Raw genomic sequence first — 27128 nt, 5'->3', positions numbered from 1 at the left:
ACGGGGCCAGCCTTCTCTGTTCAACTCCTTTCAACATCCTGCTCAGAGGCATGTATAACATAAGCTACTCTCGCGATCCTTCATCTGCCGGTGTGTGTGTGCTGCCTGTACAAACACAGTGAGTCCAGAATGTGCAATGTGAACACTAAACCAACTAGCAAACCTTCTATTCGCTGTGGATGGGTGAGTGTTTGGCATGAATTGAGGCTGCAGTTAATCAAATATCCCAAAAAGTTGTGCAACATTCAACAGCAATACCAAACATCCCGAACGCGAGCATTAAATGCATTCATTAAATTAATAATAACAACAAGTCACACAGAACGAGACAAGACACTACATTCCCAAATGGTGTGTAGTATACTTCATTTATTTCTAGCAGACCATTTACATAAAATTCTCCTTTAATTTAACGCCTCTCTGGTTCCCCAGAACACCAAGATCAAATGTCAGACTGCTGGAGCACCAGCTTTGGCATAGAATTAAAAAAAAAAAAAAAAAAAAAAAAAAAAGCCCCCAAAAAAACAAAACAAAAAAAAAGACCCTAACCCCCTTTTCCATTAGTGTTTTTCCATTTTTTTTTTTCATTTGTTTCTTTTTAAGAGTGTCACGTCAGCTCACACCACTGTTCAGTGCTTTTTTTTTTCTCAGTTAAAAACTTTCAGAAGTGTTATCAGAAATCTCCTTGTTAGTCTTCAAGCTGCATTGCCTGCGCTGCGTCGTGCTAGTTCAGAGTGAGGTCTTTCACATGATCCGTAGGCCTTGAATAGAGGACTCTAAAGTCTGAGGAGACAAAAAAAAGAAGAAGAAGAAGAAGAAAAATGAGAAGAAGATCAAATACAGTGAGCTGTTGAGCTCAGAGCATGTTTCTTACGCAAGATTGAGAAATGACTGCAAGGAAAACAAAGATTGTTCTATTCTAAAAAAACAAACGAGCAAACAAACAACAAAAAAAAAGAGATGCCAACAAAAGCACAACAAACAAAAAGGCAAACCTTAAAGTCCCATATGGTCATTGCTCCATCGATTCCTGTAGTGCAGAATTTGCGACAATCTCTTTTGTCTCCTTCATATATAGACACTTGGCTGCAGAGGAAAGGCAAAGGAGATTACTTACAGATCAGAACAAATTTATATCAAAACACTGAGAAAAATAATGTAAACCCCTCCATGAATTTAAACATAACCAACTTATTTGTTATCTTATCCTCAGTCAAATAAAATCAAATGCCAACTGCCACAACATCTGAAGTGGAGTTGTACATGTGATATATATATTTTTTTCAGCATGTGATGTTTGAGTAGTAGTCACACAGCAGGATGTTCAAGATCACTTAAGTAGAAATGTAACAGTACACAAAATTCCACAATTTGGTGCGATTCTGCTACGAAAAGTAGAGGCAAAAATAAACAGTAATTGTGCAACTTCCAGTATGCTCCAGGTACTTTTATATATTTCCCTTGAGGTATCGAATTTTTTGCACTATAAGGTGCACCCAAAATCCTTTAATTTTTCCAAAAATAGTCAGTGCGTCATATAATCTGGTGCACCTTATGTATGAATTTTAGTACAGCGTTATACAGGAGTTTCAGTTTAGTTCTCCAGCACCGAAACTGGAGCAGTATTAGCATTAGCCCCTAACCGTAATAAGTGCTATCTTTTTTACTGTTCAGAGGGGAGTATTATCGGCCTGTAGCTTACTGCTAACCCCGACTAGCACTGCTGGAGCAGCATTAGCCGCGGCTTACCAGAACACTCAGGATTCCTCAGTGTAGCGCTGTCGGCAGCATTTACTAGCGCTAACTGCGGCTAACCTAGTGGAAATCTGCAAATCTAAGCCTACTGTAAATAAATGGAAGTGCATTTCTTGCCTAGTTTTCAGAAGATAAATCTGTGTAGATTAACATCCTTTTTTATTTTTAAGAATTACAGTTGTGTTTACTTTGCTTTGCTCTACTTAACTTAGTTAACTACCCCCACCTGCAGTGAGACCTGCTGAATTAGAACCCATGATCCTTACTAGTGCTGCATAAAGCGCTTTATAATCCAAAAATACACCAGAAAATAGACGTTCACTGATAGTGCGCCTTAAAGTCTGAAAAATATGGTGAGCAATACAGTCTATACTGCATTTAAACAGCGAAATGTAAACAGTCACAGTGGTCGTATTCTTATCTAACCTGAAATACACATTTTATGTTTACTGTTATAAAATACAAAATTGAATACAATATAAAACGTTTTGCAATGAGAGGAGTGTTATAATTTAATATAATTTATATTTAAACAAAACTTAAGTTCAAAGTTTAAAGAATTTTGTCAGTACAAATCAGCTAAAGTTTTCTCGTGCAAATAACTCACTGTGTTCATTGGTTATCACACATTGGTATAAACGGTGTGTACAGTGTATTCTCCTCTGCAACTGCACAAACCATGACCCCTCTACTGATAATTCATAAAGAACACATGTAACCATTATACCCCTACACATTAGGCAAAGGCAAACACACCACACTACAACCTTTTTGGCAGTTGGTATAAAATGGAAATATCCAGGCCATATCTACTATAGGTTGATTATACATTGGCATGCTAGAAGTCATGGGAGAGCAGTACACTGGAAAGGCAACGTAAAACATCAGTTTGAGTGAGATCGGCAGTGAGTGCCAGATGGATGGGACATTATATTTCTAAATTGTGCAGACATTTACCAATTCTAGGAAAACTCCACAGGTTAGAGCTGCTTCCTTTAGCTTACATGGCTACACAAAGTGCATTACCAATAGGGCTGGTTATCGTTTAAAAATGTTCAGTACTGATACTGATACAATACTTTAAATCTGGTACAGATACCCAAACAATACTTTTTTCGATATCTTTTTTTAATTGTAACTAAAAAAAATATATACAAAAAGCGATAATTATTCTCACAAAACATGTTTAAACTATCACTGTGAGAGACTACCATAATTTTGGATCTTGTTGGTTGTTTGTGGCGCTTTATTAAGAACCAAAACAACAGCGTTACTACAAATATTTTCACTAAGCATAATACTGGATGCATTTCAGTTCTTTTAAAAAAATATCTGCATTAGATTGGCAAAACTAAATTATTTTTATTAGAGTGGTGTCAATCACTTAAAAATTAAATATCAAGTTTCATGCTAGTTCCCTGTATTATTGTGAGGGAACAGCTAAAATAGTGTAGTGTGGTTTAGGTTTGGCAGACTAGATCATTTTTTATTGTATTATAATATCTCAGGGTAGAGGGGAGGACTGCGTGAGAGACAAAGCGAATGAAAATGAGAGAGAGACAACGTGAATGAGCTAGAGAGAAAGAGAGACGGCGCACAAGAGGTCAAGCAAGAGACTGTGTTTCTGTGCGCGTTTATGCAGGTTTAATGCAAAGTATCGAAAACAGGCACCAAATTTTTTTGGACCTTTTGGTACTCTGTAGTACCGAGACATTTTGGACCACTGTGTCTTTATGGTATCAAATTTCGATATCCAGTCCTAATTACCAATTTCATGACATGTTGGATCTGTGACTGCAGTGATTGCAGTGGAAAAACTGTTAGTTCTGTCAATATTCTACAGGCCTAATCTGAAGCCAGTGTCCAAACACTATTCAGGACCACGACCAGGGCATGAGACTTACGTGATGCTGTTCTGGTGAAGGGTTTCCAGAGTGCTATTGCGGTCCTCAGTGGTGGCTCTCTTGTCCATGTTGCGGAAGCGCTCCATGGCAGAGATGTTGCGCTGGATGCTCTGCTTTGGAATGTCCAACTTGGATATGAAGGTCAAGGTTCCACCATCATCAAAGCTGAACAGCATTGGGCAGCAGTCATGACCCTTCAGAGGAAAAACACCACTTTAAAACTGAATCCTGAGACAAAAATGACAATAAAACCTGAACCTGTGCTGTAAACTGTAACCTGCCCTTACCGCTGCCACAATGTTGTTCTCAGAAACGAAGGTGACGCTCAGAAGAGCAAGGAATTCTGTTTTCAGTGGGCTTGGCCTGCAAACAAAAGGAAGCAGTCTTTCAGAAAAAAGGGCCAACAAAACAAATCTGAAAACACACAATGTTTTCTGAAAACATAAAAAAATGCAATCATATTAAGATTCTCACGTTGAGCTTTTTGTGGGGTCCACCACAGTCACAGTGCTGTCATGGCTGACCCAGGCCAGTCTGTTCCCACTGGCAGAGAAACAGACACTGTGGACCCATCCTCCACTGCCTGCCCCACCAAACTCTGCCATCACCTGCCCAAACGGCATCTTGGACCCCCATGGAGTTGGAGCTGGCTTTTCATCCACCTCCTTGATGTATGCAGAAAATACCCTGCGAAAGAGATAGATGTCACATGACTATAAGGACACAGACAAAAGTCCATCACTGTTCTGAAAAGCAACAGCAGCCTGTTCAAATAAACATGGCATTGTCTGAAATAGATGCCAAAGATCTTTCATGGTTTTGTTCGAAATCAAAAGGTATTAAAAGACTTTATGCAGTTTTTGATGAAGTAACTGTCTCTAATTTTCTGGGGATGTTTCTCTTAGATTATAGGACGATGGATGATCACCACCTGATTGGATAACCTTTAGTCCATGTGTGGCATTTGACATGGTACCAATAGCTTTGTGTTTATTTGCTCCAGACAGTCTTATTCTGTTGGCTTCTCTACAGGGACTAAACACACAGTGTGCATTTGTACATCTGTATCAGCAATTGGTGTAACTAACATTTTTTAAAGGAGTGTCCACAACCATTTGGAAATATAGAGTAAAACAAATATTGTTATTGTCACTGTAACAAATCAAAATCAAATTTATTTGTATAGCACATTTTACAACTGATGTCATAAAGCAGCTTTACAGGACAAAGAATCAGAAAACACTGAACCCTCAGTGAGCGCTGGGGCAACACAAAAACCTTGTATCTCTGATTATGCCACTTTTTTATTATTTGACATACTCTAAAACTTCTTAAAAAGTTGTTATAAAAATGTCAGTTCACTTGGCCGGGCACTTATGTCTGTTTGAATGGGGGGACGGGACAGGGGCTTTCCTACCAGCATGCTGACACTCCTACAGTCTACACACAAGAAGCAGCTGATTGGCTCTTTTTGTTAAGGGCAAGACTTTTTCCATAAACAGGAGCAATTTTTAGCATTACAAGAAATCCCATTCATACATCCTCACTAATAAGGTCTCTGCTTATAATACTTTTTTTTTTCTTTTTTTTCTGTGAAGCTATAAGGAGAACCTAGACTTTACACAGGAGTGATATGATTGCGAGTAGTCACGTGCCCATAACGGGAATAGCGGACTCTCAATGAAAATTCCAGGTAACCGTGAGACTCAAACTTACCTGCATTTAAAGTCACATGACCCAGCTGCCAGAAGTACATTGTTTGGATGCCAGTCAAGACTGAGGACAGTGGAGCGGATAGGCTTCTTGATGTGTTTGCTAACCCACCTTTTTAAAAAACATAGAAAGCATATTTATGCACAGAACAGCTGCAATGTGATCTGTTTTAAACTGAAGGCTCCTAAAACGTTCACTAGAAGCTCCAATTCAGACTCACCAGTCATTTTCAGACTCAAAGTAGCAAACAGATATGAGGCGAGCTCCACTGCCCACTGCAAACTTATTCTCCAGTGGAGACCACTTCACAAACGTGGCAGCACGGTTGATCCTGAGGATGACAAGAGTGGGCTTCCAAACGCCGTCCTTCTGGCTCCACACGTAAGCATTGCGATCCGCTCCGCAGGTTACAATCCGATCGCTTTTAGGAGCCCAGTCAATGCCTAAAACAGTTGTGCAACAATGATGAGCTCACATCAAGTCTAGGGTCATGTTTTGTCAAATGTAATGATGGGACACACTACAGTGCTGTAAAAAAAAAAATATCACCTTCCTAATTTCTTCTATTTTTGCATATTTGCTACATTTAAATGTTTCAGATCAAACTGCTTATTTTAATAAAATATAAATATAAACAAAAGCTAAAAGCTTTACTGAGCTTTCTGATGTTTTATTCCCACCTGGATTAAACTTGTCTTGTTTGAGGAAAGGACAGGATGTGTTAATACCTACTTTTTTTTGCACTAATCTCAGTGACTATCTAATTATTTTAGTCCCATTCAGATTCATATCATTGTATTTCCAGGCAGATGTTGCTTCACATAATTCTTTGGACAAAGGTTTTTGGCCACTATTATCTGCCATATTTAGTCTCAGAGTGCATGTATGTGCTAAACACCTTAAATTAATCAAGCTTGGTACCTGGTACTTGGTTCCTTTTTAGTACCTGCCTGCAAGTGGTTCCAAGTGAGCAGAGTAAGACGTGAGATGAAACTGTCTGCATTGTGCACTGTGTTGAACCAATCGTTTACTGCTGTTGTGAATGTGATTATATGCCAATGTGAACTAAATACAATAAATTAGCTCAAACTTTGGTGACTAATTACTGTCAGGATGCAAGTTTGATCAAAAATGAGAATGTACAAAACAAATGAAATAGATAGCCTTATTTGGATTGAAAAAAAACTAAAACAATCCAAATAAAGCTAACCATACACTAGATGAATTAAAAAGACTTTTAATAGATTAAAGTCTGACACCCTCTCACACCTAAAGACAAATCACAGACTTTTTAGTCAGAGACTAAGATTTTGCAAAGAATGGGGATCTTGCAGGGACATTATTTTGCAAGACTGCAACTAGATTCTTTCTGAGATTATTTTACATTTATTAATGTATACTTTTCCACTTTGTCTTGGTATAAATGGGAAGACAAGTCAAAGAGACACTCTTGCTCACTCCACAGCTCCACCAGTTTCTCCTCCTTTCTGTACACTCCAGAAGAACTTAGGTTTCCAAAACCTCGCTGGAGTCTTATCTATGTCCAGTTCTGAAAAACGCTCCTGCGTTTACCTTGCGGCTTCTCTTAGCTCTGCTATTGGATGTTGACATTTTTTTTTTTGACAACTGTCTTTCTTACTAAGGATTCAATTCGTTTTCACATCACTGCAAGAAAGCCTAATCAGAGAGGCGCTTACCTGTGATGTGCCCATTGTGTTCTTTTAACTCGTGAGCTTTCACCCACTGATTTCCACTCTTCTTGTATATATGAACCTCGTGATTGTTTGGACTGATAGCAATTTCTGAGAAAGACAAGCAGAATGAATAATTTCTCAACATTACAGTGTAAATGCCAGGCCATGTTCAACACTCTGGGAGATGATTAATGAGTTGGCTACTTACGAGTCCTGTCCCGGTTCCATGCATGGCATGTGATGGGTTCCAAGAGAAACTGGTGGAGTGACATTTTCTTGTATTTCTTTTTTTTTGCAGCCCTGAATAAAGAAACATGCCTTAGTTACATACCATAGTGTTAACAGAATGAAATTCTTTAGTGCATTACCTCATAGCCATAATTAAATAGGAAGCCAACTAGGGCTTCTCAATATAGGGTTTTAGGACTGGAGGCAAATTCAGTCAAACCTTTCTTAGTACACCTTTTTTGCTGCTTGAGTCATTCAGTGTTTTATTTTTTCGATGACATACCAAACTGTACATACACATTACATTTTATTTTATTACATACATGCACATATAGCTACTGATTTATGTATAAAGTGTTTAATCATGTCTTTACTTTTAATGATGTCTCTAGTCTTTAGCTTATGTTGTACAGTTTCCATCTATAACCTGAATGTTAATGAAGGACTAGCACTGTAAGAATGTAAAGTTTCTTCTTCTAATTACTGCTATTATAAGTATTATTTCCACCAGTACCCATCAATAATTTCAGTATTCCTACCATCACTACTATGCCTATAGCTTCAGCATAGCAAAAAATGGTATGAGGTGGTACAAAGACTTTTATCAAAAATGTACAAGCAGTTATAAATTTGTCTTGATTCCTCCCAAATTTTCTTCCTTCTCATTACTGTGACTGTCAAATCTGACTTGCTTATTATTTGTTCTTACTTTTGGATATCTGTAAAGCCACTTTGCAATAATATTAATAGCATGACATGTTGGATCATTAACCTGCCTGTCTTTTAATATCTCAATATATACGGCAGAAAATCAATTTTATAATATTATTTTGGCACCAAAATAAACCAGAGAGTAAATGGGGTCAGTTTAATGCTTATCAGTTAACTTTAATGATCATTTATGACTAAATTCAATATAAATTATGATTATATATTGAAGAGGAAATTGGATTTCTTGTTACAACTGTATTTATAATTGTACCAAATGATGACAAAAATAAAATAACCATCAAACCATGCGAAAATTAAAAATGTTATTGTTTATAATATAATTGTATATATTAACAATAGCACTAAAACGGTTAGAAACTTGAACCGACAGCTACATGTTTTACATATTATTACATATATATATTATTTTTCATTTTCAATTTCTGACCCTAACAATCAAAATTTCAGGGAAAAAATATGATGGTATAATCTGATAGTATAATCCAACCCACTTTTGTTAAAAACACAAAAACGGAGCAATCAGATAATTGATTTTTTCCCCCATTTTTTCCCCATTGTGACTGGCTGAAAAAAAAACTATAAAATATTTTTTATTATTCCACAGGGTAAAACAAAATAATAATATATATATATATATTTTTTTTTTATATAATTTTTCATTTTCAATTTCCGCCCTTTACAATTTAAATTCTTATTTACTTATTTTTTTACCTTGCAACAAAAGTAGGATGAATTATATCATCAGATTTTTGTTACAAGATGCAGGAATCAGATAATCAATTAAAGGCTTACTATATGTTACACTGACCCATTTTTGTAACCCCTCACAATTTGAGATTCACTTTACTAAAATTATGCCATCAGGTTTTCATATTATACCATCAAGATGCAAAAATGGATCAAAAATCAGAAAATCATGTAATTTAGATTGTGAGGGCGGAAATAATGATAAAAAATACTAGAACAACACTTCAAAAAATGATGGAAACCCATTTCTTCTTTAATATACTAAATGGAAAATCTGACATAACCTTTTTTAATAATATATATTTACAAATTTATCCTCAAACAGTCAGAAAACCAAACTGCAGTCCAACCAACCTACATATCTAGTTATACAGGTAGCTAGTTAGCAAGCTTAGGTTAGTTAGATAGCATTAATGGCAGCAAAAGGAACAGCAGAGTCAGTCACTGAGGGCCTAAATCGCTTTCAGTCCCTCACCAGAGCTTCTCAATACTCAACTGGATGTTTTTAGACGAAGCTAAGGTTTCTCACAAAACCTGCAGAACCAGAATAACTTCAGTAAATGTCCACTTCTTGGTTTCAGGGCGTGGATCAATATCAGCTTCTACTGCTGGAGCTAAGCTAACGTAGTATCTAGCTAAGCTAGCTATGCGGCTAATTGTTACAAGCAGGGCTATATCTAGAAGTGTTGACTCCAGGTCCGGAAGGTAAAACTCCCCTCCCAGGATTTCGTTCCAACTGTCAGGGCGCCTCAGCTGCAGCTGTGCCGCCCTGGCAGTTGGAACAAATCCTGGGGTTGGATTTTTACGTTCCGGACCTGGAGTGAAGATTTCCATCAGTACCAAGCCAGTATCAATGCTCTAGATATGGAAACCCACAGCTAAACCTCATTAGAATCGTTAAAATAGGACAAAGTAAACATTTGTCTTGAATAAAACCTCCTTAATCGTGTTTTAAGCGAAATAACACCCATTTCCCGGCGCTAATTTTCACCATAAAGATGGGTGGGCCTCGCTCTGTGGTCAGCAGACCGGTGTTCTGTCGAGTTGTGCTACCCGTTAATATATGTAACGTCAACGTTCTGCACATGCGCAGACCGAGAACTGTAAACGTTTTAACGTGTTTCTTGATCATAGATGGATGTTTCTTTAATAATCTAAAGATTATGTTTTATTTAAGAATAATCAGAAAATTAGCGAGGCGTTACAAATAAGCACAGTACACCACGGTAGCCCGTTTCGACACGGTTGCACAAATTGACAGTACACCGGCCAAACCCCTCCGATATGCCGGCTCATCCCCGCTCACTCCTGCCTGCTCCCGCACACCCACAGCCGGGCCCGAGGCCTGCGCCGCTCCGCCACAGAAAACCGACAGCAGCTAGATACCCCCGATACCTGGATGGTTGTTGCGGAGGTGAGATATCCGCAGACGCCGCGCCGCTGCTTCGCCTTTTCGGACGGACTTGAATTCGCGGACTCTGGCCAGTCGACACGAATCCACTCCGGCTGCTCCGCTTGAACTCGGCCTGCCCAGGAATCCGGGAAATGGCAACGACACTCTGGACAGACGCGCCGCACTGCGCATGCGTACGCACAGCAAACGCCGGGGACGAGCGAAAGGGAGGGAAAAGCAGTGCCATTCAATATAGTGGAAAATCTGGACTAGGCTTTTATTCAGTGTTTGATATAAAAAAAAACGTTAAAATGTAGTTTAATAAAATAGCTATTTGTCCACTGACACGTACCATCATTACACTTTTGGCACGAGTTTCCACAGAGATCCACAGCAGCCGTTTACACAGAGAAACACAGCAGCGAGTGGAAATGGAGGAGCTACTGAACAGTTTTATCACTGAGTAGAAGTGTGAAATATTTTTCACAGATGTCCCCCGGGAAACTAATCACATCTGGGTAGGGCTTAGGGCTAGGTTCACATTACACAGATGTCTACATCATATTAATACTCCCTGATGCCCGCAAGGGAAATATTACAGGTTAGAGAGAGTCAGAGATGTATGGTAATAAAGTAGAACCATTTCACTACTGTACTTAAAAAAAAAAAAAACATAGCACAAACATAAAAAAAAATGTGTTTTGGTAGATTATTTTTGCTTAGTAATAAATCGTATACCATGAGAAAGCCTTGATAAAATCCTTTGAACCTATGGTACCCCAGGTGCCTCCTGATTGCGACCTGATTGGCAGCACCAGTGAGCATAGGTTCTGCTACAGTGGTCAATAGGTGTCGGCTCCAGGAATCAGCATCATGCCACGTTTAACTGATCTGGAAAGAGCCTGTGCGATAGGGCAATTTCAAGCTGTTGTCCCACAAATCCAAGTTTCTGTATTATTTGTAGTCAGCCCTAGTACCATTTCCGAATTAAAGGCCAAGTTCCATATAACAGGGGATATCAAAGACAGGCCACGAAGTGGGCGTCCCAAGAAGATTGTGCTTGATAATAAAAAAAAAATCGCACTGAAATGTGGCAAAGCCTGCAGTTTTTTCTTTTGTAAATTCTGTAAAATAAGTAAAAACATTCTCACACCCAACATATCCAGTCCCTGTAGAGAAGTACTGACAAAAGAAAATGACTTAAGCCTATTGGTACCATGTCTAATGCTAGGCCAGGGCTAGAGGGGTATAATCCCACTAGTATTGACCTGTGGAACAGTGGAACTGTGTTCTCTGGAAGGATGGAGCTCCATCTAATATTAATGGGATGAGGTGGGGTGATAAATCAACATCCTGACTTCTTTAATGATTTTGTCACTCAATTAAATCAAATCCTTACAGCAACCTCAAGCAGAAAGCACAAACATAAACCAAAAATGTGTTTGGTAGATTATTTCTGCTTGGTAATAAATCTTATACCATAAGAAAGCCTGCTACTTCTTTATAAACTTTCTTTCAGCTTATGGTCTGTAGAGGACTACTGCCAAAAGAAAAGGAATCTACATGAGACTATTGGTACCATGTCTAATGCTAGGCCAGGGCTAGAGGGGTATAATCCCACTAGGATTGAGCTGTGGAGCAGTGGAACTGTGTTCTCTGGAATGATGGAGCTCTAATGTTAATGGGATGAGGTGGGGTGATAATTCAACATCCTGACCTAACTAATGCTTTTGTCACTGCATGCAATCAAATCTTCACAGCAACCTCAAGCAGAAAGCACCCCTGGATAGTAGAGACAGTTACTCCAACAAAAGCATGATAAACTCTTTTTAAGACCCCTGATTTTAGAACAATCAAGCAGAATTAAGCAGATGTTCCAGAAACTGTGCCCTTGTTGGTGACCATATTAGGTTTCTAAAAAGAGAACACTGGAATTATCCACTGAAGTTAAGATGTTGTGGCTATGGGGCTTTAGGTTGTAGGATTGTGGCATAATGTACATCATTAAAAATACAATTATTTTAAAAACATTTACAATATTTAACTTTTGCTCTTTATATTTTATATTTGTTCCCTATTACTTCATTATACATATTAGTATTTTTTATGTATGTAGCAAATTAACTTTTAGCTAATAAATAGCCTTAGTATTACTAAACATATGGCTAAACAATCTTCTTTCATTTCAGCTTACAAAATAATAATAAATCATACATAAATAAAATAATGTCAGATCACATACAGCAGTGCTGCTGGAGTTTTTTAAACCACTTAAAGTCACAGCTGGACTGAGAATAGTCCACCAACCAGAAATGAAAAAAGGGATATACTGTATAACACAAATACTTTCGATTTCTTAATAACTGAAGAACACACAGTAATCCTTGCTTAAAGTTTATTTTGATAATTTTTTCTCATGACAGGAGAGTGACAAACACAGGTGTACCCTCTATCGTTGACATGAGAGTGCAGCTTCCCCCAATCAGACCCCATTACTGAAGACCATTTCTACACAGCTTCAGATCAAACCCATCACATTCATCTAACACACAGTACAACACACACACACACACACGCACACACACACTAGTTAAGACTTTTCAGTTTAGCTTTAAGACTTCGGTGAATCTCTCTAATCTCGTCCGCTGTGTAGAAGGTCTTCCAGTGGGGAATGAGTGCTGGTCTGTCCGTCACTCTGAGGAGAGAAAAAGCATAAATGAGTGTTATATCACAAAGTGTCAAAACTACTTAAATCTAGACAGTTCAAAACAGCTGATTTAATTTGGACCTTTGTAAAAATGTATATTTAATAGTCTAATAATAGTCTTATTTATACAGGGTTATTATTATTTTGTTATTTACACTTTTTAGTTATTTTATTTACCCTTAATATTAAATTATTATAGATTTTTACTGTTTTATAGATTTACTTCTATGTATATTTTTATGTCTTGTTTTATTTTCCCTGCTATACATTTAAATCTTGAATTCATTCTTACTATTATAAATCCTTCCTGCTGTACAATGCTCAGCAACATTGTAAATGGGAGTCACCCTCAATGTATTGAAAGTGAGAACAAATTGATTGATCAACATTAAATGATGCGCAGAATTATATTTATTTTTTATTTTTAAACTTTACCCTTGAAAAATTAGGCTTTATTCGTCTAACCTAATTTGGTACTAGTTATAGTTAGATATATTTATGTACTTAAATTAGCTATTTTTTAATCAATTTTCGTTTCATGGTTTTTATGTCAGTGTCAATAAATAATATTACAAATATTTGCAAGAATATGACTCATACATATTAGTTTATAAGTTGTACTTCACTAAAAATGCATTTAAGTGCCCTAAAGTGAAGTATATACTCAAAGTATATACTTTACTATACTAAAACAAGACATGTAAAAGTTCAGAATAATTGCATAAATATCGTAATTATATTCCAATATTTCACATCATAATATATTAAGTATGCTATTAATGAGCACAGTATTTGCTGTAAAATAATGTTTTATGTACACTTTTAAAGTATATTTATTGTTCATTTGGGCAGATAAACAAAAAAATAGTTAAAATGTATTATAAGTGGTTAAAATAACATATGACCAGTGTATTCACATATATGTATGTATATACGTATATATTAAGAACTTAACATCATTTTAATTACATATTGGAAGTGATTTACTATAAATTAGCAGTTCCAAAACTATTTCAGCACAATGTGAGAGTACATTTTTACAAGCAGAGGAAAATAAAATAGAAATAAACTCTATTATCACTGATGCTAACCTCCTGCATGGGTCAGAACTCTTACTCCTCTGAGGAACTCTTGGAGGTTTTAGAGATCTGCACGATCTCTACGTTAGTAAAGCCCTTGGTCACTGAAGCACGATTCCTGGTTCGGAGTTTGTTCAGAGCCATCTCAGCATTGCCCGCTCTCTCCTCAGCATCATCCAGCTCATGCACGGTCTTCCTGTACTTAGACAGACTTGTGTTGGCTTGCTCCTCCTGCAACCAGGCAAAAAATACAATTTACAGCAGGAGGATTTTTACAAAACCTCTTTTTAGTGGTAAAAAGAGAGAAGTATCGAGAGAAGTATCGACTCTCTGTCAATTTAGCAGCATTTGTTCCAGATGTAAAAAGCTCCCTTTTCAAACTGACTTTTGGTACTTGTGAGGTAAATTCATAATGAGAATTGCACTGCTGACAAATTCATGATTAAAGTAGCTCTGCTGAGGTAAATTTATGAGTTAAATATCACTGTTGGGGCAAATTAATAATTTGAACAGCTCTGCAGTGGTAAATTCATGATTTTAATAGCACTGATGAGGTAACTTATTGAAAAGAATAGCACTGCTGAATTAAATTCATGATTTGAATAACACTGCCAAGGTAAATCAATGAATAGAACACCACTGCTGTGGTAAATTCATGATAAGAGTAGGGCTGCTAAGGTATATGCATGATTAGAATAGCACTGCTGAGGTAAATGCATGATTAGAATAGCATTGCAGAGGTAAATTCATGATTTAAATACCACTGCCGATGTAAATTCAAAATTAGAGTAGCACAATTCATGATAAGAACAGCTCTGCTGAGGTAAATTAATGAATAGAAAAGCACTGCAGAGGTAAATTCATGATTAGAAACTCTGCTAGGGTAAATTCATGATTAGAAAAGCTCTGCTGAGTTAAATTCATGATTAGAAAAGCTCTGCTGAGGTAAATTCATGATTAGAGTAGCACTGCTATTGCACAACCAGGACCTTCCTGGTATTTACATTTACATTTCAGTACAGTACAACACATATTTATGTTCACATGTTCCACATCTGCATGTATGATACATGTACACTAAAGCGCAAAACACAGGTATGCACTCACAGCTTCCTCTATCTGCCTCTTGTAGGACTTGAGTTTGTTCTGCAGTTTCTCCACCAGTTCCTGCATGCGCTGGTTGGTTTTGTGGTCTTCTTCAGTCTGGAAGATCAGCTCCTTCAGGCGGCGCTCGTTCTTACGCAGGACCTTCACCGTCTCCACATGTCTCTTCTGCTCCACATCCAGCTCACTCTCCAACTCCCTGACCTGCTCACAGCAAAAAGGGGTTAAGCTGTGGGGGTTTGAAATATTATGCACCAAAGACCATTAAGGAATTCATATTAAACTAAACTGTATTTTCCAGACAGGAATTAACCATAACCTAACCTACACTAAATGTTCCTTTCAATGGGAAATGCAAAAAGCTGTGTAGCCCAAGACTAGGCTTAATCACTGTTTAGGAAACTGACCCTTAGTTTTTATCCATACTGCTAATCAACTGCAACACAAAGCTAAACGTTCAAGTTTAAAATAAGTCTACATTAATAAAAGCTAATTAATTAAAGTCAAATCAGTCTAAAATGCAGCAGTGAAAGCTGTAAAAAAAATTAAAAGCAGTAATAAACATTTTTATTGGTTGTCTCAACATATTTTCTCAAATAATTATTAATTGACATTAGTTAAGACATTATTATACATTACACATTTTTGGAAAAGACCACTTAAGTTCTGAATCAGTTTCTCTGGTTTTGCTATTTATAGGTATATATTTGAGTAAAATGAACATTGTTGATTTATTCTATAAACTACGACAACATTTCTCCCAAATTTCAAATACAAATATTCTCATTTAGAGCATTTATTTGCAGAAAATAAGAAATGGCTGAAATAACAAAAAAGATGCAGAGCTTTCAGACCTCAAATAATGCAAAGAAAACAAGTTCATATTCATAAAGTGAATATGGTTTGGTTGAATAACCCTGTTTTTAATCACAGTTTTTTTTATGCATCTTGGCATGTTCTTCTCCACCAGTCTTACACACTGCTTTTGGATAACTTTATGCCACTCCTGGTGCAAAAGTTCAAGCAGTTCAGTTTTGTTTGATGGTTTGTGGCCATCCATCTTCCTCTTGATTATATTCCAGAGGTTTTCAATTTGGTAAAATCAAAGAAACTTATTTTTTTTATAACTTATTTTTTTAAAACATTTAGAATTGTATAATCATGTTTCAACTAATGTCAATTAATAATTAGTTGAGCCAGTATGTAATCATTTAACAATGTTTATTACTGATGTTTTTTATTTTTTAAAGCTTTCACTGATGCATTTTAGGCTGATTTGGTTTTATAGGCACTTTATAGACAAAGGCATTAATTGGTCCAGTATTGGAACTCTTGCTCATTCAAAAACTGTTAGATGTTTGGGGACAGCTGTTTATTTAGTGTTGGATTCAGCTGGATTAGAGCAAAAAGAAAGGCTCAGTTTGTGTTAGAAATAATTATTGGATGCAGTCAGACGTGTACATTTCCACTCTGAACCATATGTTTCTCTAAACTAGACTTTTTGGTTGATGAAGATAGAGTTTGTTAATTCCAGAGGTTCTGCTGGGTAGGTTGAAGCACAATGAGCAACGACTGTTTTTTAAATTAGCTCTGAAAAAATCTCTGTACCAATCACAAAAACCCATATTGCTGTGCAAGGAGAAGATATTTGCGTGCTTATTTCTGATTGGCTCTTTGAGTCATATAAAATCAGCAAACTGTTGGAGAAGTTCATTCAAAAAAGATGTTCTGGTTCAGTATGAAAGGTCCTGTAGTGTGAACATAAGAGGCAGGGATATATATGGGCGAATTAAACACTTCTTCCAGTTTAAACTGACTTCCACAAGGTAATGTTTTGTAAACTGTGGTGATTGGTTGCTCAGTGTTACTGATATGTAACCCTTTTGTTGCTTAACTTGTAGTATTAGCAGCTAGCTGTTAGGCAAGCTACTAACTTGGTTAGTAGCAGCTAATCGCTAATCTCTCCTAACACAGACTTAACCTTGATACCCCTCTGCATGTATTTTGTGTTTCATTCAATAAATATACATTATGGGAAATCTTATATTGTGTTGTTTTCTGTTGAAGATGCATGCTAAATTTGTATTACTTTACTAAATACATCAATTTAGCCAGTATCATTAGCACTGGATTTAAAAATATGATTATCAACATGCCCACCCATTATATTCTACTGCCCCCCAAGCAATGCAGTCTAGAACTGGGGCTGTTGGTGGGGGTAGTTTTATGGAAATCATAAAACACTGTAAGGATGTTTTTTTTTTTTTTTTTAATGCAGAGTTTTCTAAAAAATATTATTTCTGATCGTCTCCTTTTTGAAAAGTAGGGGGCGCTGTAGAACCGGCCCTAAGCCTCCAATACTTTATATTTCCCTCTGTGTGTGTGTTTAAGTCACTGTAAGTCAGTATGAGTCAGTGTATGTATAAAACAAACTGATAAGCAGAAACAGGTGTTATCTAGGACTCACCCTGACTTCTAATTTTTGGATGGTACGTTTGCCTGACTTTAAGGCTAGCTCCTCTGCCTCTTCCACTTTCAGCTGCAGATCTTTGATCATCAGCTCATTGTTCTTCTTTATCTTCTCCAGATGGATGCAGTGGTCCTGCTCCTGCCGCAGTTCCTCCGCCATACGGGTTGCCTGGAGAAGAGATGAAAGAGCCATTAGAGAATTTGTAAGGATCTGTTTCCTGCGTATTTAAAGGAACGTGGAGAAGTTCTCAGACTGAGTCCAGTACTCACATCTGTGATGGCCTTCTTGGCTCTTTCATCAGCAGAGCGGAACTCGCTGATCAGCTCCTCGTTCTCGTTTGAGACTTGAGTCAAGTCTGCTTCCATTTTGCGCTTGATAATAATTAAGCTCTGGTTCTGTGGGAGAGAATGTGAAATATGTACAGTAAGAAGTGTCAATAAGTGTGGTTTTTTGTTATTATTTATTATTATTATTATTATTATTATTTATTTTAGTTCCATTTTTTAGTTACTTTTTTATAATTGTGGTTATTTTAGTCCTTTATTTCTTTAACTGTGCTTATGATTTATTATTCTACGTATTTTTCTATTTTTCTCTTTGTTTCTGTTTGCATTTCCTTTTATTTTTAATTATTTTATTCTTTCTTAATTAAATCTTAAATTATTTTCTTGTTTTTATAATTCAAACTTCATTTTCAATCCCTTTTATGTAAACGTGGCTACATTGACAATGAGGGTTACCCTCATTGAAAATAAAGGTTGTCCATGCTAGAAGACAAGCATCTCTTGCAGAAATTACATCCATATTCAGAGCATAAGACCCCACAAACACTGTAAACACTATTAATTTAAATCTAATTGAGGTAATTTGTTGCCTCAAATGTATTAAGTTTTCAAAAAGCCAGTACTTGACACCTTTTTAAGTTAAAGTAACTATTGCACTACTGGTTTATCTTACTTGTTTAAGTTTATTGCAATCATTATATTAAGTTATTTTCACTTAATATATGCACATTGTAGTTGTTTTTATAGCCAGAATTATTATAGCCTAAATTAAAGGGGTGCCACAAAAAATCAAAATAAACACTGACATAAAAGTTAAATTAACATAGACTCACTCATAGACTTTTCTCAAAATCATTAATTCACATAAATAGAGCAATAGAGTAAACAGTATTGAGAGAACAGCCAACACAGAGTTGTGTCTGCAGCTCAGAAAATGATGCTTGTTCTTATAGCCTACAACACAGAGACCAGTCTGTTAACCATAATGTATGATCTTCAAGTTTACCTAAGGTAGCCCAGCAGGAATTACTACACACTAATGATGAGAGTTACTCAGAAAATGGGGGACACACCCAGTATGCCTAAACTCAATTATAAGTTGGTTCCATTCAAAAATCTCCATTTGAATCCACAGCTCCGGAAAAAAAAGAAAGCACTTAAAAATGATGAGTTTCTTTGATTTTACCAAATTGAAAACCTATATATAATCATATAGGAAGATGGATGATCACAAGCCATCAAATCAAGCTGAACTGCTTGAATTTTTGCACCAGGAGTAAAGGCATAAAATGATCTAAAACCTGTGTGTAAGACTGGTGGAGGAGAACATGCCAAGATGCATGAAAACTGTGATTTAACCAGGGTTATTTAATCAAATATTGATTTCTGAATATGAACTTGTTTACTTTGCATTATTTGAGGTCTGAATTTGAGCCATTTCTCATTTTCTGCAAAGAAATGCTCTTAATGACAATATTTTTATTTGAAATTTGGGAGAAATGTTGTCCGTAGTTTATAGAATAAAACATCAATATTCATTTTACTCAAACATATACCTATAAATAGCAAAATCAGAGAAACTGATTCAGAAACTGAAGTGTTTTTTTTTTCAACAGTTGTATATGTGACCACAAATGTTCACTTAACTCAAAATAGTTGAGTAATGTTTAGAAACATCTAATTTTATGTAAAACAGACTTAATTCATTTGAGTTTAACAACTTATGGGTTTACAGTATACACATCCCATGGGTCACTGCTGCATTCTTTAGCTTTGGTACTACTTCCTGTCCCACTTTAACTTTAGGATTGCAGTGTATATACTGTACAGTCAAAAGTTACCTTTTTTCTGCATTGTAGATTAATATGCAGTGTATATTTTGTATTGTATGTTAAGCCATTAAGATGTGTTTAATCAGTGAATAGTGTGCTGCTGTAGTTTGTGTTGTATACCTGGGAATAGAGCTCATTATGGCGCTCAGTAACGTCCACCAGTTCCTGCTCCATCAGCTTCCTGGAGCGCTCTGAAGCTTCCAGGCCGCTGCGCAGCTCCTCTATCTCTGTCTGCAGCAGGCAGACTCTGCGCTCCTGCAGGCTGTAGTGCTCTCTTAGCTCCTCGTGCACTCGTGCATCTTCATCCATCTGCATCTGCATATCCTGCCAGAGAACCAGAACATCTGCTGAGACTCCAGCTCCATTATACAGAACTGCAATCCAACCAGTACACTATATTATGTGCTATAATATAAATATGTGTATTATATGCTACAGTACAAATAGACTGACCATAGGATATATTATAACTGTATTACATGAAAAGCACATCTATATTATATATTATAATTTAAATATGTATAATATATGCTACAGTACAAATAGACTATAGGATAAATCAAACTGTATTATATGCAATAGTATATCTACAGTATATTGTATGATTTATTATAGAACTACATTATATTCAATAGCATTTCCATAATATACGCTATAGTATAACTATAACTAAAATGCTAAAGCATATCTATAACATATGGTATAGAATGCTTTAAATTATGCTATATATCACAGCATTATATGCTATTGTGTTCCTAGGGCTACATAATGTTATAACTATATTATATGTTGTATTATAACTTTAGTATACAGTACAATATATCTACAGTATATTATATAATGTAGTATAACTGTAGTATACAGTATATTATAACTATATTATATGGTATACTACAACTATTTTTTTAAATAACTCAATTTTGTGATATATACTGCATATATAATATTATGTGCTGTTTTCTATATTAAAAGTATAGCATATTCCATAATATATTTCATGTACTGGAGTATAATTATATTTTATGTTATAATAATGATATTTTATGTTATCATATAACTCAAGATATGCCATAATTGTGTGCTATAGTGTAACTATAAAAAAATATATAGTATATATACACATTATATGCTGTAGTGTATAATCTTTTTATACAGTATAGTATAACTATGTTTTATTGTGTAACTGCATTATATACAAAATTATAAGAACAGCTTATATATTAGGGTGAATATACAGGGGTTGGACAATGAAACTGAAACACCTGGTTTTAGACCACAATAATTTATTGTGGTGACGGACAGTTCTGGTGGAAACAGGAGAGTTGAGGTGCACATTGAATTCTGCCGTGATTTGATCAGCCGTGGTTTTATGTTTTTTGGATACAATCTGGGTTAGCACCCGAACATCCCTTTCAGACAGCTTCCTCTTACAGCGTCCACAGTTAATCCTGTTGGATGTGTGTACGTCCTTTTTGGTGGTAACATGCTGACATTACCCTGGATACCGTGGCTCTTGATACATCACAAAGACTTGCTGTCTTGGTCACAGATGCTCCAGCAAGACGTGCACCAACAATTTGTCCTCTTTTGAACTCTGGTATGTCACCCATAATGTTCTGTGCATTGCAATAATTTGAGTAAAACTGTTTCTCTTACCCTGCTAATTGAACCTTCACACTCTGCTCTTACTGGTGCAATGTGTAATTAATGAAGATTGGACACCAGGCTGCTCCAATTTAGCCATGAAACCTCCCACACTAAAATGGCAGGTGTTTCAGTTTCATTTTCCAACCCCTGTTTTATGTTCTATAGTATAACTATTTTTAGTTTCATAGTGTAACTATGTTATATATTTTTTAATGCAACTACATTATTTTCTATATTCTATAGTTTAACTATTATATTTTAGAATATGACACCATGCTCTATAGTATTACTACCTTATATTATATCACAAAACTACATTCTGTAGTAAATTCTGTAGTATATTTGCATTAGTTTTTATAGTATACCTACATTACATACTACAACCTGTAAACTGTATTTTATGAGTAATGCTGTCTCTTCAGAATCCTTATCTAACTGTTGTGGTGTCAGTGGAGTAATGGTAAATATTTATCATGTTGTCTTTAGTTTAAGATAATGATAAGCTCACATGCAGCATACTTTGATTTGCTGCTGCAGTCTCTTCAGGGTTTTGACCAGCTCGCTGTTGTTCTTGTTGGCATGTTCCAGCTGGATCTCCATCTCGTTCAGATCACACTCCATTTTCTTCTTCATCCTCAGAGCCTCGGCGCGACCTTTAGCCTCCGCCTCCAGGCTGGCCTGCAGTGACTCGATGGCACGCTGGTGGTTTTTCCTGGAGAGAGACGTGATCAGGAGGTCAGGAGGTGAGAGAAAGGGTTTTAGAGAGATTGTTAAATGTCATTCTTATTCCAGTAAAAGTCGTGTGGAGTGGGATGCTGGATTTTATTAACCTGGTGATTTCAAACTCTTCTTCTTTCTCGTGAATTCTGCGATCAATGTCTGCTTTCACTTGAGCCAATTCCAACTGGACTCGGACCACCTTACCTTCCTCCACCTTCAGGAACACACACGTCAGAGTAGGTATACATGTACACAAAAGGCAGAAGGTTTTAAAAAGGATTGATTTATAAAAAATACAATAGTGTGCATTTGATTTTTGGTTAAATAGTTACATTATAAGTTAAATTATCGTTGAAAAGTTTCTTTATTTCAGTAACTCACTTTAAATGTGGAACTCATATATTATATAGATGGATTAAACACAGAGGGATCTATTTTAAGCCTTTATTTATTTTATTATTGATCGTTATGGCTTACAGCCAATGGAAACCCAAAAGTCATTATCTCAGAAAATTTGAGTATTATATAAGACCAGTTGGTATTTTTGGCAGTGTTTGTGGGCACTGTGCCAAGTCCTGCTGGAAAATGAAATCTGCATCTTCATAAAAGTTGTCAGTAGCAGAGGGAAGCATGAAGTGCTGTAAGGTTATGTGGTAAAACAAAACTGCACTGACTTTAGACTTGATAATAAAAACACAGTGGATCAACACCAGCAGATGACATGTCTCTCCAAACCATCACTGATTGTAGAAATTTCACACTAGACCTCGAGCAGTTTGGACTGTGTGTCTCTCCACTCTTCCTCCAGACTCTGGTCCCTTGATTTAGAAATGAAATGTAAAATTTACTGATGATCAGTGATGGTTTGGAGAGTCATGTCATCTGCTGGTGTTGGTCCACTGTGTTTTATTATCAAGTCTAAAGTGCAGTTTTGTTTTACCACATAACCTTACAGCACTTCATGCTTCCCTCTGCAGCTGACAACTTTTATGAAGATGCGGATTTTATTTTCCAGCAGGACTTGGCACACTGCCCACCCTGCCAAAAGTACCAATTGGTCTTATATAATATTTTAATTTTCTGAGACACTGATTCTTGCGTTTTCATTGGCTGTAAGCCATAATCATCAACAATAAAAGAAATAAACGCTTAAAATGTATCACTCTGTGTGTAAAACATTTATATAATATATGCGTTTAACATGTTGAACTGAATTACTGATATAAAGTAACTTTTCAAGCTTTTGGTATTCCATTTTTTGGTATGCATCTGTATATACAATAACTTTTGCATACTGGCTATTTTCAGTAGAATGTAAGCATAGCATACATCATATACATCACTGAAAGTTAGTTTTTTATTGCTTTACCTCCAGAGAGGTCTCTGCCTCCTCTAGGGCTATCTGCAGCTCGTCCCTCTCAACCTCCAGCTTCCTCTTGGCTTTCTGCAGCTCATGGACACTTTTCCCACCCTCACCCAGCTGCTCCATGAGATCTCGGATCTCGTCTAAAGGTCAGAGCATTCAGATTGTTCAAATGTAAAGTGGACGACATGTGTAGTTTTAATATGGATAACAATTACTGAAAGTAGTGGGAAATTTCAGTATTACCATAATTATTCCATAATGCTAACTCCTTCCAGCTTTCATTTATTACAGGCATTGGCAGTGCTGGTATTTTGCAGTAAATTAACCCTTTATGTCATCTTCATAGTAAACAAATAGAATAATTTCTATATCCTGCTGAAAAAAATATATATATATACTAAATTGTACCTAAAACAAATTGAGAAATGTCTAAGTATGCTATAAATAAACAGCATTTATGTACTTACCTAAAATATATTAAAAGTACATTAATATCATGCTTTCATCAAATGTTTGAAAGTAAACTTTAATCAAACCTTAATCAAAAATACAATATAGTGTATTTAAAAAAATTGATTGCTATGAAGTACACTTTTAGTTTAATGTAATTCAATATACTTCTAAAATATTTATTTCCAAATACACTTTTTGGCATTTTAGCAAAGTGTGTTAAAAACAACTGTTACAGTAGTTTACTTAAAGTACAATGTATCATGTAACTATTTAGAACGTAATTTAAATTACTACATTTATAAAATCTAAAGTAAATTTGTAAAACACTAAAAATTGTAGTACAGTATTTTAAAATAGATTTTTATACCCAACAAATGATTCTAGAAGTGTGTTAATTATTTTCTTTAAATTTTTTAATTTATTTTATTTCTAATTTTTCCCATTTTCTCCCCAATTTTACACGGCCAATTACCCAACCCACTCATTAGGACTCCCCCATCACTAGTGATGCCCAAACACACCAGGAGGGTGAAGACTAACACATGCTTCCTCAGATACATGTGAAGTCAGCCACCGCTTCTTTTCGAGGTGCTGCTGATGCAGCATTGCCGAGTAGCATCACAGCATGCTCGGAGGAAAGCACAGCGGCTCGGCTCCGGTACATCAGCTCACAGATGCCCTGTGCTGCAGACATCACCCTAGGAGTGATGTGGGGAGAGAGCGCCATCTACCCACCCAGAGGGAGCAGGGCCAATTTTGCTCCCTCTAACGCCGGCAGCTTGATGGCAAAGCTGCATGAGCTGGGGTTCGAACCTGCGACCTCCTGCTCATAGTGGCAGCGCTTTAGACCACTGGAGCACTCGGCGCCTCTGTGTGTAAGTCATTTTAACATCAATTTTTAGTACATTTCTAATATACTCTGTGTATAATAGTAATACAGTTGTATTATAATTTTAGTGTAAGCATATTTAAAATATGGGGTTACATACATGAAGTAGTATGTTTGAATGTTACTTATATAGATATTATATACTTTTATACTTACGTATATTTAAAATACTTTTTTTCACTTGTTAATAACATAACAAGGCTTATCTTGCTTTACAGGATTGTATCTCATTAGCATGTCTTACCAGAGAGGGTCTTGTTGTCTTTCTTGACAGTCTCCAGATGGTCGAGTGATTCCTCGTAAGACGTCTTAAGTTTGTACACCTCCGTCATGTAGGTGCGGCATTCCTTTTGGGAGTTCTCCAGCTCAAGCTGCATCTCCTCACACTTCTGACTCCACTCCGCAGTCATCTTGTCAAAGCTGCGCTGCTTCTTGTCCAGAGCAGCAGCGGCAGCATTAGACTAGTGAACGGAGAAAAAAAATCCCTACATTTTAATTCACTTTTTTAATCAGAAATGCACAGGGTATGGGGGGTGGAGACTCAAGAGCTCTTAGTGGAGCTCAAAGCATGCTCAGCAGCTGTGTTTGGTTTTGTTGTGGCAGCTCTATTGGTGGAGACCCTTATTCTACCTCTTGATGTTGGGTTTAATGGTGAATAAGGGTCTCCACTGGTGAGCCATTTCTTGAAAGAAACTAGTTGATGGTAACTATTGCTCTTTACTGTTTTACATTTAATAAATACGTTTCTAAACTGCACTATGGCCTGGGCTGTTTGTAATATGTTATTGCAATTTAGTTTAAGACATTAGTGTATCAATTAGTATATTGATCTGTTTCAAAGAGTCCTATTCTATCGTCAATGTCCAATGAAAAACAAGTATTTCCATTTTTGTCGATTTTTAGATTACTCCATAATTTAAACACACAAACTGTTCCATATACTTTGCCAAATTTTCTTGATGAACAGACCAATAGAAATACTTGAAAATCAGCTGAAATAAACTCTTTTTCCATGGACTTTCATTGAAAGTTTAGAAGTTTTTTTCTCTCTCCTGTAAATTCTATCCTGCTGTTTGGAGATACTTGTTTTTCATTGGACAGCGACGATATTCATAATACCTCTGCACAGGGACCAGACAAGCTGTATGTGTGCATTTACAAATCTGTGTTAGCAATGAGTGCAACTTAAAGTAGATGAGTGTACTAATTAGCTGTAGTGTCCACAAACATTTGGACATGCAGTGTTCATGGACTGTATGGACTGAGCAGTTTTGAAACTGGAGACCAATAAGTCCATTATAATGGTCTATGAGTAAGCAGTAAGTATCCGAGGTAGGTTTTAACCTTCTCCAGGTCGATAGTCAGATCCTCCACTTCTCCCTGAAGCCTTTGTTTGACCTTCTCCAGACTCGCTGCACGAGCCTGAGCTGCTTCTGTAGCTTCTTCTGCCTCCTGGAGCCGGACAGTCAGCTTACGCCTGAGCAGAAACAAGCTCTGTTTAATATCAGGTTTAAACTGGACAGTATATCAAATTTTCACAAACAGAGAACAGTTTTACTACTGCATACTTTCTTTTGAGCTAAATCAAAATGAATGAAGCAACATGTACAATTCTTTCCCTCAATTTGGGATGTCATCTACCAATACCCCTGCTAACAATTTAAGGTTAGTAGAATGTTTTCTGAATGTTACAGTTAACGTTTCTAGGACGTTCACTCTGTATAGTTTTCTGGATCCTCTTGTAACGTTTATATTTAACATTTTAATGTTGTGTTGGCTGCAACATCACTTGTGTCAATGTTCTATTTTTTCTTCTTGGGAATGTTACTTTTAACGTTTCCATAATGTTAGTTTTTATCTGACCTTTGTCACACATTTTCAGAATGTTCCTGGAAAATAAGTTCTAATATCAGATGCCAAAATTGATACAATACCAATTTGTATTGATTGCCAATACAAAGCCAATCCCATCATCTGCCAACACCAGAACTGATAAAACACATGTTTCTACTATGATTATCTGCCCAAATCTGTCAGGTTTTTGGTAAAGCAAGGGCGAGAGAACGCAAAGGCGATCATAAAAGCGAAGTATTTATTAACAACAAGATAAACAAGAAAACAAACTAAGAACCAGAAATAAATTAAAACCAACAACCTAACAGATCTAACAACATACAAGAACCGACAGGGAGAATGGAAAAACAAGGACTATAAATACAAACGGACCAAAACATGAAACGGGAAACACCTGGGACAGGTTAACAAGGGGGCGGAGCTACAAATGAACAGGTAAGAAGACACAGACGAGAGCACAAGAAAGAAGACGTGACTGGGGCGGAGCCACAAATAAACACAGAGAGGGAAAAGGTAAATAAACAAAAAGAAACATGAGCGCAGTAGGGAGACGACAG

At 36.4% G+C, this 27128-nt stretch overlaps 2 protein-coding genes across 2 annotated transcripts in view; both read right to left on the bottom strand.

Annotated features, from left to right (window-relative positions):
- Positions 1 to 349: 349 nt before the first annotated feature.
- Positions 350 to 10339, bottom strand: arpc1a (actin related protein 2/3 complex, subunit 1A). The gene is made up of 10 exons (XM_007247811.4): positions 10169 to 10339; positions 7275 to 7366; positions 7070 to 7174; positions 5593 to 5815; positions 5376 to 5483; positions 4134 to 4346; positions 3947 to 4022; positions 3660 to 3853; positions 996 to 1086; positions 350 to 783 (listed from the first exon to the last, which is right to left on the bottom strand). The coding sequence occupies exons 2-10, from the start codon at positions 7336 to 7338 to the stop codon at positions 745 to 747; spliced, it is 1113 nt and encodes a 370-aa protein (XP_007247873.2). The 5' UTR covers positions 7339 to 7366; positions 10169 to 10339; the 3' UTR covers positions 350 to 744.
- Positions 10340 to 12547: 2208 nt separating this feature from the next.
- LOC103025280 (myosin-16-like) overlaps positions 12548 to 27128 on the bottom strand; it is a 35738-nt gene continuing 21157 nt past the window's right edge. The window contains exons 32-42 of the mRNA XM_022683374.2: positions 26062 to 26194; positions 24962 to 25178; positions 23379 to 23515; positions 22120 to 22223; positions 21809 to 22001; positions 19763 to 19966; positions 17796 to 17921; positions 17524 to 17694; positions 15060 to 15260; positions 13965 to 14183; positions 12548 to 12861 (exon numbers count right to left, since the gene is read on the bottom strand). Coding sequence (XP_022539095.2) covers positions 13986 to 14183; positions 15060 to 15260; positions 17524 to 17694; positions 17796 to 17921; positions 19763 to 19966; positions 21809 to 22001; positions 22120 to 22223; positions 23379 to 23515; positions 24962 to 25178; positions 26062 to 26194 — 1684 coding nt within the window. The 3' untranslated portion in view covers positions 12548 to 12861; positions 13965 to 13985. The remainder of the gene's footprint in view (positions 12862 to 13964; positions 14184 to 15059; positions 15261 to 17523; positions 17695 to 17795; positions 17922 to 19762; positions 19967 to 21808; positions 22002 to 22119; positions 22224 to 23378; positions 23516 to 24961; positions 25179 to 26061; positions 26195 to 27128) is intronic.

The sequence above is a fragment of the Astyanax mexicanus genome, chromosome 3 (genome assembly GCF_023375975.1).
Source record: "Astyanax mexicanus isolate ESR-SI-001 chromosome 3, AstMex3_surface, whole genome shotgun sequence".
NCBI lineage: Eukaryota > Metazoa > Chordata > Actinopteri > Characiformes > Acestrorhamphidae > Astyanax > Astyanax mexicanus.
Note: the sequence above shows the minus strand (reverse complement) of the source record. Positions and strands in the feature narration are given on the sequence as shown.